Source organism: Pterocles gutturalis, unplaced genomic scaffold, assembly GCF_000699245.1.
Source record: "Pterocles gutturalis isolate BGI_N339 unplaced genomic scaffold, ASM69924v1 scaffold47070, whole genome shotgun sequence".
In the NCBI taxonomy this organism is placed as follows: Eukaryota; Metazoa; Chordata; class Aves; order Pterocliformes; family Pteroclidae; genus Pterocles; species Pterocles gutturalis.
Genome location: NW_010139960.1, coordinates 798 through 19,304, shown reverse-complemented (window position 1 = coordinate 19,304; position 18,507 = coordinate 798). Strand labels below are relative to the sequence as shown.

The 18,507-nt window shown below is 43.3% G+C and overlaps 1 protein-coding gene across 1 annotated transcript; it reads left to right on the top strand.

The window, feature by feature from the left end:
• Positions 1-2,212: 2,212 nt before the first annotated feature.
• On the top strand, positions 2,213-17,819 carry LOC104469115 (rho GTPase-activating protein 22-like; the record flags this gene model as incomplete). The annotated part of the gene is made up of 4 exons (XM_010083489.1): positions 2,213-2,412; positions 8,457-8,664; positions 12,373-12,505; positions 17,746-17,819. Coding segments are annotated over exons 1-4 (536 nt in total), but the record flags the coding sequence as incomplete, so codon positions are not given.
• Positions 17,820-18,507: the final 688 nt, after the last annotated feature.

The window sequence follows — 18,507 nt, the reverse complement described above, 5'->3', positions numbered from 1 at the left end:
ATATATATATATATAGTGATTTTTATTCCAGTCTCATCATATTCTGTGGTCTAAGTTGTGGCTTTTAATACAATGCTTTGAAAGGGATTGAGAATTGTTTCATGTAAGGAGACAGGTTATAACTGTGGACTGTGTAGATATGCAGTCCCATGTTGCATTCTTCTCACAGGACACCTACAGCTGCAGAGTTACCATGTGCAGGGAACAACACTGAAGCAGCTGCCATTTTGTGCTTTAGTTGTGATGCTCACGTAAGCAAGCATGTGCTCCTGGTTCTTTGTCTCATCAGAGAGGTATGTCTGCTCTTTCTTTGGAGAAGAGTTTACATCATCTTCGTCATCTCTCACGGTATTATAAGCTATACTGGAGTCTAATCACGCTTTGAGTCATGCTGTGTCCTTGGCCACAGAGAGGCTGTGAATTTCACAGGTTAATTATACTTTGTGTGTAACAATATCCATGTTAAACACTATGAGCTTCTATTTAATTGGATACTACCGTGTTCTTGTATTTTGAGAGATGGAAAACAGAAGTGGAGAAGTGAATGGAAGAAAGTCTGTATTTACTATCTCCTGGGCTCCCATGCCAAACATTGAGTCCCAGGCTCCATAATGTTATTAGCAGATGTGACACATTTTGAGCCATTGTTCCAGGGAATAGTGCCAAAAAATCCTGATGATGTTACAGCCATTCAGAAGAGGATTGGTCCTGCTCACCAGTTACCACGCTGGGCAGGCTCTCCCTAACCTGCAGCTTGCTGTATACACCACAAGGGAAGAGAGGATAATAAAAGGGTGAAGCATACCCAGGTTCTTATTTGTAACTTTTGTTTAAGGATCTCTCCATCACTTTCCAAATATTCTTTAGTGGGCTTTAAATACTGTCTAGTGTATTGTCTGGGCCTCTGGTGTCTAGTTGCTACTCAAGGTATACCTTGTATAGCTAAGGAATACCCTACTACCTTGCCATTCAAGAACTGGAGCTTTTGATCCTGGTACTGCCTTCACCTGTAGTGAGAGACAGTAACTTCTTCAGGAGCTTTTGATAAAAATGGAGACTGTAGAGACAGAGTTTGATCTCAGGTTTCCTGAGTTGTGGCAGAACACTGTCTTAGTGACTGGAATCTCAGAGTTTGACTCCTGGGTCAGTATCTTCTTCGACATGTGTGTTCAAACTGAGCCACAGTGTAGCTAAGAAAGTGGTGGGCCACTAAGTTCAGATGAGTGTGGTCTATACAGTGACCATGGACTTATTCTAATAACAGAAGCAGATGAGCAGCTGCAGACAAGGATAAAATTTATTTTTTTTTTTTTCCTGCAGAGGGAGATGAAGTTAGCCAAACTTGATTAAATTTCCCTGAAGCTTGGTGCAAAAATTTTGTGTGGTGACTGCTGCGGATCTGCAGTCACACGAGTGCATTTTGTAAGTGTATTGGAGGGCTGACCTCTGTATAACTGCATGGGGCATTGTGTGATCAGCATTCTTCTACTACGGGCTTCCTACCCTGAGAGCAGGAGCCGAGGGGGTGAATGTTTTCCTGCAAGTAAGTCATGGGAATAGGTTCATGTGTAAGAAGATTTTAGCTCCTTCTCTTACGAGTTATCCATCATCAGCCAACTTCTCTCTCTGTAAAGGGCTAAAGCAGAGGCTGTAAGCACAAAAAAGCTGCATGGGTCAAAGACTGTAGCTTTTCCTAAGCTGTGTAAAACTTTCCAACATGTCCTAGAGCTGTGGAGATACTCTCAGAGCACACAATAAGGCTATGGTTGGGGGAATGTTCCCTTCCAAAATGAGGTTTCTGCTTCTGGTGCTTTGCAAGCAGCTCAGAGGCCAGAACAGGGCGGCAGCTTGCCTGCAGCACAGCTAACATTGCCTGTATCAGGAAGGGATCCAGAGTATGGCATGCAGACAGCAACTGTTGCTTAGCTTTTCCAGCTATCTAGAATAGATCTGACAAGCAATTAGAGCATGAATATATTACAGAGCCGATGGGGGATGCCTTTGTTAAAACTTGTGACCCATACTTAGCTGCTGTTTACACTGGCGGCAGCTTCGAGGGTGGGCAAGACCCTACCTGCCTGTCTTTCTCCTCTCTCCTTCCCTGTGCAGAGGGAGCCAGGGAGCTCTGCATCTCATTGGATATTTCAAATGCTTTCTGCACAAGTCATAATTAATGCCGAGTTGCAGAGCTAAGACCAGATGTGCTGCTGAGATTATCTCCCTGGGCAGATCGGCTCCTCTCCGCTCTGTAGCGCTGGGTGAATGGAAAGCTGCCAGTGCTGGGACTCAGAATGTGTCTGATGCCTGAAGTCAGGACTTTCTTTCTCTGCCGCTCCTGCTGTCTGACACTGCCTGGTTTCTGCTTGAAGCTCAGCGCCTGTCATGTAGCGGAGTGCTGCACAAGAACGAGAGGTATGAGATGATTTTCCAGAGCTTAGATTTGTTATGGTTTTCTTTTCCTAGAGGAAAAGCAAATATTTGAGCTTAGCCTCAGACAGAAGCTAAGAATCTGAAAAAGCAGCTGTCTTAACAAAGGGGTAAGAATGGGGAGGACCTATTCCATGGCCAAAAATACTACCAGACGCCAAGCTAGCATTTGAAGATAGTTCTGGGGAGGTGTGTGATTTCACATAGAATACTTAAATGGATGTATGTGGATGAGACCAATTGGTTCCTAGTATATGGAGGCTGCTCTTTATGGGGGTCAGAAGACACCAAGTTCTACCACAGACCAATTTGTGTGACCTTGGGCAAGTTACTTCATCAGTTTCTCTTGATTTCTAATTATCTGTCGCTTTCTTTCCTTTCCCCTGTTCTTGCCTGCTTTGTCTGGCTGGATTGTTTCGTTTTTAGGGACTATCTTTTCTTAGGCATGTACAGCTCCTAACGTGGAATTCCTTTTTCAACTACTGCTGCAGTAATTCATATAGTGTGTGCTTGGGTGGGCCAGGGGAGGGGAAAAAAGAGTTACAGCTTTGTGTGTGTTTTGTGCTGTGGAAGCATATGCATTTCTGAATGTCTGCCCATGATTTTTTTCTCAGTGCTTTCATGTGTGAGAGGGACAGATAAATGGGAGCCTAAACATGAATGTTGGAAGGTGAAAGCAGACGCTTACCTGTGCAGGTGAGCACGTACACAATCTTTACATCCATAAACTGCCTGTCGGTGAGGCACCACATGCATGCGCGGGTGTATGTATGCTGTATAGCAGCATCCAGGTGTGTGCCTGATTATCTTCCCGCCCATCTTTTAATGTGTGTGTACTAAGCTGTACATACAGCTGACGTAGGTGTGTCTGGACTTTTCCCACTTTAAGCACATACGGAGTCCTCAGTCCTCCCAGTAAAGAAAATCTACTCAAGGACTGACTTTATTATCTCTGTCTTTAGTTTATTTTGGTTGAAATCAGAGCTCTGATGAGGAAAAACGAAGCAGAGAGCATATATTTTCCTGCCCACTGCATGTCTGGACAGCACAGCTGAATGTATAGGCTTTGTATGCCTGGAGCTGGTGGGTGAGCTATTCAGGCCAGGACAGAGAGCCTGTCTGTGTCTTAGTCAGTACATCATTCCTGGCTCGCTTTTTCCACAGAGAGCCACCTAAATCTTTAAAGAACAGAGACAGCTTGTTGGAGTAAATTCTGTAGCTCTGCTAGACCATTTTTTTAGTTTCTCTTGATTCTTTCTGAGATTAAGGATGTGGTCCCAGGCATGCTGGTTTTTTTTTTGTTTTGGTTTTTTTTGGGTTTTTTTGGTTTTTTGTGGTTTTTTTATGCTTTTGAAACCAAACAAAAGGACCTAGCTATAGATAAGGGTATGACGAAGAAAGTTAACCCTTGGGTTGCCAGTAGCTTTTGGCTTTATTTCCAACTTAACTCTGTCTGGGAGTGTGACTGGATGGTACTGGCTCCCCTTCTGAATGAAGAGAAAGACTTTAATGTCTTCCAGCAGGATCAGTAAATGGAGTGAAGCACTGCCAAGTTCAGTCTGAGCTGCAGGCCCCAGTGATTAAAAACAGGCCTATGCCTTGAGGAGCCGGCAGATGAGGCTGTGTGCGACTGGCTCCACATTAGTTTTTCCTTGCAAGGCAGGGCATTCCCTGTCCAGCCAAGTGATGCTGTCATATCCTGGTAGTTTCAGGGACATTTTACTACATAAGTTTTACAAGCCCTTCTGAGACCTAGATGAAGTGAGATGAGCTTTACAGAGGTAGCAGGACACCAGCTCCTCAATCTGCCTTCTTTAGTCCTGGGAGGCCAAAGAAGGTGCATCTGCTATGTCTCTTGCCAGTGTAGCAGTGAGAGCCCTAGCAGTAATTTTCCTGAGGGTACTCTTCATCAAGGCTGCCCAGAAGATGCCCAGATGAAAGATTTCTGCAAGCCCAGAACTGTCAGCAGCTCCAACTTGCCTTTGACAGTCCCCTTTCCAGCTCGTCTTCAAAGACAGCTCTCTCCTTGCTCTGAACCCTAACACTAATTTCTTTTTCTAAGCCATGGTCAAGCTCTGCAGTCATGGACAAGCTCTGTAGCCACTGCACAGATAAACAATTTCTTCAAGGCCAACTTTCCAGCCCCACTCTAACTGCAGCTCTGTGATTTCTCTCTCTAAACTCCAACCCTAATGTTCTTACAGCCAAAAGACTTGGTCTGGGAGCAGTGTTTCTTCTGAGCAGTGGCTGGAGGGGCCCTTGTCTATGGCTCAGCAAAATACTTAGGGCTACGACAGAGAGAAAGAAAAAGAACAGGGCTGCAGTGTAACTGGGGCTGCAAAGGGAAAATTGCAGTTACCAACAGACTTGGCTTGGGTGAAATATTTTGTCTGTGCGATGCTTGGCGACCTTTTCTAGCGCTTCCCTGGAAAATTAGGGTTCAGGGTTGAGGGAAAGATAAAACATAGATCTGCAATTGGAGTTGGGTTGGAGTGGGGCTGCCAAACCAAGGTGGGAGGCAGCCAAGAGAGCTGAGCTGGGAGAAGTCTTTCATCCTGGCAATGGCTTCAGGATCTTTTCTTCCCCTCAGCAAAAAATGACCTGTGAGGGCTGTGTGATCTCACCTGCACAGTCCTTTGGCACATACTGTCACTGGAGGAGAAACCCACGCTTGTGCCAGCTCCTTTTACTCATCATATGATGGGCAGATCAGCTTTATCCTGTCATGTCAGTCTTGGTTTCATGGCTGGTTTTTCTTGCTACCTATTTGAAATGGTGTGAGGGGAGATGAGCAGTATTGCAGCAGAAGAATATTACAGTGCCCTTGTCTCTTCCAAAGATCACTGTTTCCATACAGGAGAAAAAGGTGTTACCGACGCCCATGCCTGAGAAGGGGAAAAGATAGGGTCCCCATGCAGACACCCATATAAATGTTAATACTGTGCTTGTGAAAGGTCTATCTGCTGCTCCTTCTGAATCTCAAAGCAGGTCACCCTTCTATCTCTATCTGTTATCTTAGGATCACATTCCTTAACCTCTGTGTTGGTGCTCTCTGGCCGCAGTTAGCTTGTTACCCAGGAGTCACTGACAGGTTGCATGCACCTACAGAAAGCTACTGCTGTTGTGATCCCAGTTGACTGGGAAGGAAAGGACTGATGTTGCCTGAAAAGTGCTAGAGCTTGTTGCTGACCTCAGAGCAACCAAGGCTCTGGAAAAGTAGATAAAGTTTCACACTGCAAGTGGAGATTATGCATGCAGTTGTGTGTGTGCTTGCATATGTGTGTGTCTGACACTGCCTTTGTCCTTGCTCTGAGTTAAGTCTAGAACACCATAACATAGGCTTCTGGAAAAAGATTATCTCTGTGCTCTATACCTGGGGAATGCAGAGCATTTACCTCTTTCCCAGAGCCTTCTCTAGACACGCCCTTTAGGAAACAGGGTTGCGATTCAGCAAGGAGAGATTTGAGAAAACAGGGCTGCTATCCTGTAGTTACCCTGACATCTACCACAGCCTGACCTCCCTAAACCTGTATGTCTTGCATCTGGAAGAGTGAATACCATATATCATTTTAAGGAAACAGATGGGTTTGGTGGGAGGAAGCCTGCCTGGCTCAGAGATTGATGATAGGATATGGAGTTTTTTGTCTCTAAGGTGCACAGCTTGGGGTCTGACCCAAGTTTGCTGTAACTAATGCTGAGGGACCTTGGTTTGCATTGGTCCATGGCCCGGGATCAAACATTCAGGTCAGAGGATGAGGGAGAAAATGGTCACTATCAGAACAACATGAGATTAGACAGGACACATTCTGCTGCTCAGCTTCTCACAGCTGGGGGCCTGCACTGTAGCTTGCAGCTCTTGTTACCTGGATCACTCCTGTGTGCATTTACTGTGATATGCAATGTTGAGCATTACTCTCCCATGAGCAGAATGAGCAGAGAGGCTGAGAGATGAATTGGCCATGGAGACTTCACTTTTTCAGTTTGCATCTGGATGCAGAAATTATCTGAGAAACTGGGCTGAAAAGGTTGTCCTTTCGTGGCTGCCCAGCCTCTGTAAGTGCCCTGGAAACCCTTGGACAATGCTGTGCACCACACACCAAGCAGTTCTGCTGTGCCCCATCATGCAGCAGGGATTATGTGATGAGATTACAAAGCAACCTGTGCAAAAGCAGGAAGAGATTCCCTGTCCCAGAATGTAACTTCAGAGACACACATCTCAGTGAAAATTCAAACAGATTAGAAACAAGGACTAGTAAAATCTTTACTCTGCAAGAAAACCAATATTTATAGTGGTAAAGTTAAGTCACTCCCATGCTCCAAGGCATGCCCTCCTGCCAGGATAAGGAGGGAATTTCCTTTGAGGCTTTTCATGGCCCTCCAGCTCTGATACTGTAATGCAGTTGTGTAGGCTGGGGTGTAAAGAAAGATTCTGTCTTGTGATTTATAACAAACTGGCAGGGAAAGGAAATTGGACTTTAGGATCCTTCTTGCATGTTTCAGCGAGATGAAACTGATAGTGAAAAGGTTTGTTTCACTGAGGATTCAGCAGGGTTGGACTGAGCATAGAAAGCGGGTATGGTTTGACATGATGTCTCCCATGAAGGGCAGTAAATGCCGGTTAGGAAACTTCCTGACGGGAGTTATCAGCCTCCCATGAATATAGCACTAAAATAAAAATGGAAAATGTGGTTACTAGCAGGAAGGTAAGTAGAGCCTTAAGAAACAGCCAAATCCCCTGGCCTGGTATAAGCACATGCATTAAACACTGCTTCTGGCTATTGGTTGCAAACACAGTGTAGCTCCAATACTGCACGCTGCTTTTTTTTTTTGACCTGCAAGTTAACTGAGTGCTGAATGCATGATTTAAAGTTCCTTGATACCAGTGGAAAGCTTCTTGTTGCTTTGAGAAATCTTTGAATAGAATTTCCTATCTACTATGGTCTGGTCTCATCTCAAATTGAGTAGATTCTGGGATTCTCTCACTTACTGAATTATTATTACCAAAACATAGTTAACTTGGATGCTATCTTCCCTGACTCCACGACACCTTGTAGTGTGCTAGAATTAGGGTTTCAGAACACAAGTCAGCAGCTGTCCTTTTAGATGGAACAGTCTCCTAGTGGCAGGGATTGAACTAAGACCTCTGGGTCTTACAGCCTGAGACCCTTCTGTGTTGTCAAAAAGATCTGGTGCCAATAGTGGCATTCAGCAGCTGGTATTGACCAGGAACTCCAATTCCCTCAAAGACAGACAGTGCTTCATACTTGGTGACATATGTCTACAGTAGATCTGACTTAAGAATTACCTAGGCCAGTCTGGTTTTAGAGTACTTGGTGCTTCTGATATTTTCAAGGTGCAAGAAGTACAACACACATGTTTTAGTAGCAAGGGCAATGTATTTTGCATGCATTTTACTCTGTGTTTTAATTTTAATTCAGCAATATCAATTGAAGGACAAGAAATAGAAATACAAAGCTTTCAGGATGGTGGGGGATTTTCATAATAGCTAGTTTTAATGTTGACAGCTGTATTCTGTCATGTTAGCAATCCACTGCTAGCAGGATTGCTACCTGTTGGGCTGGGCAGTTGCAAACCGTGGAGGCCAACTGTGTGACAGCTAAGAGATGGATCCATGCAGAAAGGAACTGTGTCCCATGAAGTCAATGTAGCCTTTATTGTGCTATTCCTGGGACAGAAGATGCAACAGAAGTATAGTTACTTAATCTAGATTCAGCAGAGCTGTGGATAACCATAAATATAATCTTAACCCCATGTTCTTTATGTATAATGAGATATAAACTGGCTTACAGCAGAGAATAGTTTGAAGCACTCTTAAGCAGGGAAAAAAACCACTTAGCATATAATTCTTGGTTTTAAAAATAATTTTGTTCTTCTGAGTCTGTTAGAAATTAGACCTTCACACAGGCTCACCCCCTCCATGTGAAGATTTATTCATTGTATGCTCTGAGTGATAGCTCAAGAAGAGTTTAAGTCGACACCCGGACGTCTCTCTTGCTCTCTGTCGGCAGGGATCTTTGGACAGCGATTGGAGGACACTGTACAGTACGAGAGGAAGTATGGCCAGCGCTTGGCCCCACTGCTGGTGGAACAGTGTGTGGATTTTATTCGGGAGCGAGGTCTTACAGAGGAGGGGCTCTTTCGGATGCCTGGCCAAGCCAACCTTGTCAAAGATCTGCAGGATTCTTTTGACTGTGGAGAGAAGCCCCTTTTTGACAGGTGAGTTTACATCACCAAATTCAGGCTGGTTTGTCTGTGGCATGTAAAATCTGTCAGGAATGGTCTTGCAGTGGCTATCCAAGTTTACATGATCTTTCCATACTGTCATTCTCTTCACTTAAAGTGCTTTCCCCTGCATGGCGTTGGGTGTGGAGACTTTCATTCAGTGAAGTGCTTGAGCAGAGGGAAAAATTGAGCCCATTAATCTAGGTGGGGCTACTCCAGTATTTCAGTTTAAGCACATGTTGAATGAAGTGTATTGCTAGATTGGGGTGCAGCATACTCAGCAGTTGGTGGGATCCCACCATAGAAATGGATATGACAGGGGTGACTTAGGGGTTTTAGTGCTTTCAGATGTTGTGTTCTCCCTTGCCGCAACCACAGAGGATGTGCCCAGGGGTAATGTTTTTACTTTTCCCCTTCCTTTGTCACCAGGTTTCAGAATAGTCACCACCATCTCACACATCTTCCCTGGCTGTTGTGCATGCAACATATAGAATTGGTCAGCATGTCATTCTGACCCCAGAATTCTTGACCAAAATGTCCAAATGTTACTTTGGTCCACAATTTCAGCAGCTGGGATGGAACATTTGTTTCAAAACTGAATATGTATTTAGATTTTCAACAAAACTTGAGTCAAATGTTTCTGAAATAAAAATGGCAATTTTATATTTTTCTTCCCAGTATAAAAATGTTGATATAATCACTCCGTGCCTGGTACAAAGACATGCTACCTGCCTTTTTGTCCTATTGACCATGCCAACGTCAGGGAGCAGCAAGGGCCAGCTGCTCCACAAAGGTGAGCCAGGAGCCAAGTGTGGTAACAAGACTGGCAGAGGCAGTGATGCAGTCCAGTGATTACCAGGCAAGTCCATAGTAATGAGGCAGGTCCAATATCAGGATAGGTAATTTGCCCATGAGTCAGGGTCCAGGTCCAGATCAACAAGGTCTGTAGCTAGGCACAGACATGGCTGTGAGGCAGTGGGAGTTGTAGCTCAGACATGGGATAAACAGTAGAGTCTCAGCTTAATATTGGCTCCCACGGGAAGCGTGTCAGCCCTGGCTCAGAGTGCTCCATCCAGGGTCAGCAAGGGAAGGGGGGCAGCTCACAGTTGCGCTATCTCTACATTGGCCCTGAGCCCAGGCAGTCAAATCATCAGGAGGGTGAATGTTCTCAGGGCCCTTGCAGCCAAATCCTGTCCATGTTCTGCAACTAGTGGGTCTTGACCCTAACAGATACCTTGAACTCCAGGGATATTTGGATTCAAGGCTGTTGTGTAGATATGGCCCAATCTCTACCACAGGTGCAGAAGTGGGATCAGATCTGGGATCTTGAGTTGGAGACCTGGCTCCGTTTCTTGCTGGAACTCACTAGTACCTCCTTCCCAGGTGATGCAGACAGCATCTGATATATTGCCAGCATGTTAACCTAGGGGATAACTTCCCCTGGACCTGCAGTGTCTCGACATTGCCAATATCACTCCTGCCTACTGCTGCAGGAAGAGCTGTCACTCTACTGCATGGGCAGCACTGTGTTTGGTCTTATCCTGGGAAGAATATCCTTAGAGTTTATTGGGAACATTCTTCTAATTCTTCCCTCCCCTCAGCTTCCCAGACCACCCATCCTTCTTTCTTTGATTCTTAACCACAGTCAGTACTTGCTCCCTAAATGGAAGTGTCAAATATTTAGAGTGATTTTCATGAAAAAAATAAAGTTTGAAATAATCAAATTGTCTCACTTCATCTTTTTGTAAACAAAAACTTTGTATTTTTAACTGGATGTCTGGGTGTTCTAGTTCAGAATTAGAATTGTCTTAACTCATGTGGAAGTGAACATATTTTGGAAAACGCTCATATTCTGGAAAAGGAGTATCTGTGGAAGGAATCAATCAGGAATGACAGTTTCACTTTCATGTTTTACCTTGGTCTAGTACATGCTAACTTAATTGTCATGAAGATAAGCCAAGCCTCTCCCCAGCATTCTTAAAGCAGAAAGCACCTTTATTTCCACAGGCATTTGCCCTGGATAAATAGATCAGTGCTAAGTCTCACCTTAAAAAGAGGTAGTAAAGTTCTCCAGAAAGGAACACCTGCCTTTTGGGCAGTTGATTTGAAATGTGATAACTGAAGGTTCAGTACAGAATTAAAGGAGGCCACCCTAGGGGTACCTGAGTAGTGTGACAGTTGAGGGTCCCCCAGTCATTGCCTTTTGCTCTCTCCATCATGTCTACTGTGACTTGTAGGCCCAGCTCTCTGGTCTTTGATATGTATAGTCACAGATAGCAACAAGGGAGAGGCAGTTCCATCCTGGCTAAGTGAAATGCTTCTTCTCCTAGCAAGCACAATTTTCTCTATGTGTAACTAAAACTATCCATGTATGGCCTGGGATACCTAGGTAGTGTCAAATATTTTCTGCAAGTGTGAAATCCATATGCTTGCTTCCAAACCACGTTCAGAGAAAGGAATATCCTTTTTTTTCCTAGCTGCAGTCAGTGTGTTTAGATGTCTTTTGTATCTACAGTGATCTTCCAAATGCTTGAGTCTGCCTGCCCCATGGTGGATTGGATCTCTGTGATGACTGAGAATTAAAATATTTATTTTTAAAAGGCTTGCTTTTCCAATTTGGATTTTAAATGCATATGTATATTCCTATGAAAGGCCAGGTGTTGCTGTTTTGGAAGCACCTACAGCAGTCTGCTCCTATTGCACCTCCATGCCACTGAAAGTTTGGCTGGATTTCACACGGTTCTGTGGATGAAATAACTGCAACCAGCGGACCTGAAACTGTCGTCTGGGCTCTGCTTCTGAGTGATAGTCATATCCACCATCCATGCCTGAAACTGCACCCCAAAAAAAAGAAAAAAAACCCAAGGGTACTGACCTCAAAAGCATTTACAATCAACTGAAGGAAACCACTATGTGAGACTGTGGTATTCTCAAATATGATGGAGCTGTTTAACAGGAAAAGCATTATCAGGATTAGTAGCCAAGGGGTAGCTGCTGGCAGCTTCCTATTGTAATTTTCCTGGGTTTTTTTAGCTGTGTGTTCCAAAAATGCTTAAAAACATACTAAGTGGAAGAGTTTCGGCTTTTAGTTAGAAGTGAGGATTTGAAGTTGTGTTGCCCCGTGGTTACTGACGTGTATTCTCAGAGTTCTTTAAAGATTGTCAGGGCAATGGTGGGTAGTGGCAGCTGGTGACAGAAATGCCAAACAGTCAAAACCTTTGAGGAGGTTATCTGCAAAGATTAACACAGTTATACAACTTCCTCCATTTTTTTCTCAATGACTGACCAGAACACTTGGGAGCCTGGCCCATCAGACGCAGGTGGGTGCTGGCTGGGCGTGAGAGGATCAGAGGTTATGTTTGATTGCATGAGGATGCAGAGCTCTATTATCAGTGCTTTGTGATCCCTGTGCACTTGCCTGGACTGTACTGCTCACACTCCTGATCCACCACCCTACCTTAAGCAGTATCATGGGCATATCCCTTCTGCTGCCTGTATTACCTGAGATGCATTTATATATTGACAAAATAGGAGATTTCCCTTGTTCCAAGGTAGACCCTCCTGACTAGAACAACCATGTGGCAGAACATCTTCCTTCCATGTCCCTGTGCCTAGTAGGGACTTTGACGCACCCCCAATGAAAGGCATCAAGCTTTGGGGTAGTGTGGGTTTCTAAATTTCCTTCCCTCTTCTCTATTGCAGCAACACAGATGTTCACACTGTGGCGTCCCTCCTGAAGCTTTACCTTCGAGAGCTGCCAGAGCCTGTCATCCCCTTTGCCAAATATGAAGACTTTCTTTCTTGCGGACAGCTGCTCTCAAAAGATGAGGGAGAGGTCAGTCCTTCTTCTACCTTGAAGGTTGTTTCTAAGACTCAATGTAGTACAGCTTTCTTAGCACTCTTCAGTCCTGATTTAAATCAGTGAAGTTCCTGGGGACCTTTCCCTGAATTTTCCTGAAGCCACGAATTGGGCATTCATATTCCAGGCTTCTGCTTGTAGCAGGAAATTTTTGAGGTCAGTCTTGTAGCCTGGTGCTTCTTTCTTCTAAACAAAGCTGTTATGTAGCATAATCAGCAAGAAATGCAAGGTAGGAGATCTGAGTTCCTTTCCCAGCATTGCTGTTGACTCAGCTGTATGAAGTCACTCCCTTCTTCCATGTTTTCAGTTTCATATATCAGAACAGATATTCTGCTTCCCAAAGTTTTTTTGCTGCATGAGATGTTGATCATTGTCATGGTCTTTGTATGTCTTAGAGGAAAGGCATTACAAAAGGGCAGGCTATGTAATTATCCCGAAATGGGGGAAATAATGCTGTGAATACTTCACCAGAATGTTTGTACGCCATTCTTCTCTTTGGTTTCCAGGCAAGGGAAGGGGCTGACAAAAAAGTCCAAGTATGTGGCAATCATGGAAATTTTGATTCAGTGCTTGGGAGGAGCAGGATAATTTACAATATGATTGATTGATCTGTTTCATCCATATTGTTCCCCTTGTGGTGATGCCTGAGCTCTTGCTGACTGCAAAGGCACGTTGCATCTGGTCTAATGTAGGTGTAACTCTGCCACCTTCTGAAACAGGTTTAAAGAAGCTGTAAGGGTTGTTACTAGCATCAGCTAAAGAAGCAAAGGCCCAAGGGCTTATAATTCATACTCCACAGTTCTGTCCCTTTCTGTGTGTGGCCTCAAGAGCACTCTCGTATCTTTGTCTCTGGTGGGGATTGTAAAAACTGTTCTTTGCTGAGAGCCTGGGATTCACCTTTAGTTCAAGTGGCAAAACACTCTGCAGAGATTCAGTCCTTCATGATGCCCACAGGAAGATGCTTGTTTGCATGCATCTCTGGTAATTTCATTTTTTTAAGGATAAAAGGCAAGTTTGGTACTATCTGTACTCACACTCTACCCAACTCTGAGAAAGCAAATTTCTGTGCATGACACAGCATATTACCACACATGGATATAGATTTGCATCTTGGACACGGCCGCATCAGTGTCCAGGTGCACTAGCTTTGTCTTCTAATAGATACAGGTATGTATCTACTAGCTCCAAAACTTGTTCATTTTCTACCTTATCCTCATTCAACTCAGGTGTCTCTGAAGGGTGCTGTTACAGACAGTACAACGGTTCATTTCACAAGAAACAGCAGCATTTCTGAGGGAGTGGAGCTGGTTTCATTTTGGTCATAAGATGTACAGACTGGGAAGTTTTGGATCCATTAAGCACTATTGCACAAGCACAGAGACACTGCCAAGTTGGGCAAACATAATTGTATATCACTGCTCAGCTTATTAACTACGTAATGTGCCTGATTTTGCCTGCACAAGCTGCAGCAGTTTGGGAATCAGCATCTGTGTCGGTTTTGTGGGAGCAAGGCCAGACTCCAATGACTTCTAGTGCAGTATTCTCTGTGGATTAGAAGGGAGATGAGGAGCACTAGATAGGCAAAATGAAAGCTTACAGAGTACACTACTGCTGATAGCACAAAGGTGTCTTGTTAAATTGCTGTTATAAACGTAACCACTTTTTTTTGTCTGGAAAATCTGGAACCTCAACAAGAGCTGTTTACTTCTTCAGAGAGGAAGGCGAAGTACACACAGCAAGGGTGGAGAGGCTGTACATTCACAGGAGTATGTGGAGCAAAATGTAGCTCAAAGTCATAGTCGCCTCTCACATGGAAAGTCCTCCTGCTAAAAAATGTGGTTTCATTGAAACCATACCTTTTTTAGCATAAAATGATAAGCAGGGAACTTCAAAATCAAGCATTTCATTTTGAAAAATTATTTGGAAACAAAATGTAATCTATTGTTTTAATTTCAAGTATGATTTTGTTTTCATTTTTCTCTTGGACATTTTGAATGGGATTTTTAGACACAAAATATCATTTTCTTTAGTTTTGTACACCCACCTCCAATAAAAACAGAATTACTTATGGCAAAATAGCTGTTCAGATAAAATTGTTGGCACCTCACACTGCTACACTGTGACTGTAGATAGGAATTATTATGATGTTAGCTTGACCTAATCGCCATCTGCAGCAAAAAATACTCCAGCACTGCCCTAAACTTTCATTCAGGTTGGTGTTCATCTTCATTCTGCACCCAGCTAATCTCTGGTGTTGGAATGCAAACAGAAATGTAACACAAAGATCTTGTGCTGTGCTGAGACCTCTAGGTATCTCAGCAGGACTGCAGTGTTAAAAAATATTTGATCCTGATCCCAAACGGTTGGGAGGAGGGATTGAAAATTAAAAACAATTTTAGAGTAAGAATGAATGAAAGATCCTCAAATCTCTAAAAACTCATTTGAGTCTGAGCTGACTTGACACAGTAGTATTTTAGCCTTCACTGCTGCCTGTAGTCTGATGGAGATGCACACAGCAGTTCAGTGGGCTAAGCACATGGCTTTGAGTTTTTAAAGAGGGATCTGAATTTGGGTGAACATCTGAAGTGTTCTAGTTTTCCAGACCAACTAGAAGCTCCTAATTGGTGTTGATCTGTTACACACATTTTGGGATCACTCCTTGGAAAGCATGCACCCACGGTAAAATAGATATGCAGCATTTTCAAGGAGGTAAGAGTTATTACTGCAAAATACTGTGATGAATGACAGTGCAGTGCCTCTGTTTCTTGCTAGGCTGCAGCCATAAGCATGATAAATGCTACTTGTTAATAATGCAGCAGTTTCTGGCTTGCATTTTCCTCTATACTTTTGCTGTGGTGTTACTAGGCTCAGCCTTCTGCCATCTGTTGGTTAAGTAGTTGGTGGGTACAAATCTGTGGCATAGCTGATAAAAATGCTGCAGCAGGAGAGAAAGCTTTTTTCAATGTGGCAAGCATTTGTACCTTGGAGAATATGAAGATACTCTCCATGTAATACCATGTTTGTGATTCCTCATGGCAGAGCATGGATGATAAATTTTTAGAACCTTTTTTTTTCTTTCAGGTAGCTTCTTGTTACCTTTAGGTCATGTTTCCAGGTGTTCACATGTGCCTGCAGTTTCTGCTCCAAAGCCCCCTCTTACATCCAGTGGAGCCATGCTATTTTAATTCAGAGCACTTGAAATACAGTGCCAAATACCATCTTGATTTCTGTATTTGAAATAAATTGGGTTATAGAGCAAAATTCAAGAGGGAATTAGATCTGTTAGCTCAACAATGTCTAGTTCAAACTCCTCACTTGAAAGCTGGATGAGCTGAACAACTGACCTTAATCTTCACCTCAGTAGCAGCTGTCCTTGATTCAGAAGTTTTCAGAAGTTTAAAAAGGAGGATTTTCAGAAGTGACTGGTCTTTTATTGGTGTCTCCACTGTTGTCTCTGTTAAACCAGCATAATTTTTAAGCTAAAGAACTAAAAAGGACTTATTACTTCTGATCATTCTTTTTTTTAAGTTTCAGGTTTTTGTCAGAGGACTTTTTTTGTGCTGGGGCATGTAGAATAAAAAAGTGTCTCCAGTCAGGACATTAAAGATAGATGCAGGAATACAGACTGCTCTCTGGATCCTTCAGACTTGTCTGGACCACAGAAATCAGTAAGATCTTGCAAGAGGCTAGCCAATTCCCTCCCTAGCAGTACTTAACAAATCAAGGAAAGTTTGAAATGAATGTCCAAATGCACTTTTTTGGCTTGGAACCAGCTGCTTCTGGAATTTCTACATCATTAGTTAGCATCTACTCTAATCAACCAGCATGTCAAAGGAGGTGATTCTCCTCCTTTACTTTGCTTTCCTGAGACCCCACCTGCAGTACTGCATTCAGCTCTGGGACCCGCAACATAAGAAAGACATGGACCTATTGGAGTGAGTCCGGAGGAGAACCACGAAATTGGTCAGAGGGCTGGAGTACCTCCTATACAAGGACAGGCTGAAAGAGTTGGGGTTGTTCAGCCTGGAGAAGACAGGGCTCCGGGGAGACCTCACAGCAGCCCTCCAGTACCTGAAGGGGGCTTACAGGAGAGATGGGGAGGCACTTTTTTATCAGGGAGTGTAGTGATAGGATGAGGAAAAATGGTTTTAAACTGAGAGAGGGTAGATTTACATTAGATATTAGGAAGAAAATTTTTACTGTGAGGGTGGTGAGGCACTGGAACAGGTTGCCCAGAGAAGCTGTGGATGCCCCATCCCTGGAGCTGTTCAAGGCCAGGCTGGATGAGGCTTTGAGCAACCTGGGCTAGTGGAGGGTGTCCCTGCTCATGGCAGGGGGGCTGGAGCTTGATGATCTTTAAGGTCACTTCCAACCCAAACCATTCTATGATTCTATGATCTATCACTCTTCCTAAATGTGTTTGAATATCTATTTTCCCACAAAAGGTTTAGTTGTCTCAAAAATAAGCAGATCTCCAGGGCAACTGCAGCATTGAAAGGAACAAGCAAATTATGCTTGAGACTGTGGAAAGACAATAGCCAGAGGTTTTCATTAGAAGATTTAAGTAGCTTCAGGGTTTTAAGTCATTCCTCTAGCAGATGTGTCATCCTACGTTTTAATGTAAAGACAGAAATTTTATGAGGAAGTATTCCTCCAGCAGATGTGTCATCTTACATTTTAATGTAAAGACAGAAACTTTATGAGGATGTATGTCACAGCTCAGAATGACTGCAAAGAGAAGTAAGTAATTAAAAAGGAAGTAGCTGAATTGGAATGTCTTTTAGATTTTTTAAGAAAAAAAATTCTCTGCTCAGTTGAGCATTATTGCAATGTATTTATACTACACTCAATGCCTGAACCTTTCAAATAGGCTGTGTGCTGAAAAGGCGCATTTGCTGGTACATTTACACCAATGCAAGTGGGTAGACTTTGAAGACTAGCAGGCCTCACTTAATTGAAGGCTTCTGCATCAACCACTAGAGTTGACAGCAGGATTTCCACTGATTTTGAGAACTGAATCAAGTCCTGTATCTTGGGGTTTTGATAAGACACAACACACTGGATGACACTCTTTTTAAAGCAAAGCCTTCTTGCGTTATCATCTGTTATTCATGGTTTTGACTCTGGCAAGAGGACTTTGTAGTAGTGAAGAAAGTCACATCTCCTTTGCATCATTTATATTAATAGCTGACCTTCTTGTTTTTTCTGTCTCTCAGGGTACCCAGGAACTGGTTAAACAGGTGCAGAATTTGCCCCAAGCCAACTACAACCTTCTCAAATACATATGCAAGTAAGTGAAATTAATTAACTCTTGGTAAAGTCACTAAGTTTTGTGAGGCTCAGTCTTATATGCAAAATAATATACTCTGAAAGTATGAATATTCAAACACCACTTACATGTGAGTTACTGATCCTATAAAACACATAGTGCACACATGTGCAGCCTGCCTGAAGGAAGCTCTTGATTTAACCAAGAACATCAGCCAAGCAAATTACTGTCACCCACAGTGTTGGCAGCAGGCATGAATGATACTAATATATTATATTGTTTATTTCAGAAGCACTTAAAGACCAGTAAAGAAAGGCATTTTTTCCAGGTACTGCACACTTGGAAGATTTATGACACAAGCTGAGTAGCAGATACAGTCTGGTCTCAAGTCTGGTTTGGAAGTGGGGTTGGGAGTGGCTTCCTCTTGGAGTAGCAGGGACTCTACAGCCTTGTATGCCCTCATCGCTCTGCTGACTCTCACAGTTTTTGCAAAGGGGTCTTGGAATATGTTTTGGGAGCTGGAACAGACTGTTACCCTAGATACAACACAGTGAATTTTATGTTGTATTCAGTATACACAAACACTGACATGAAGCCCATGACTTATTCAAGATATGTCAAGCCCTTCACAAATGTACAGACAGATACCATTTCTGAAATGTATTTTTTAATGCTTTAAAAAATTTATGTTGCCTCACTGTGCTTCTAT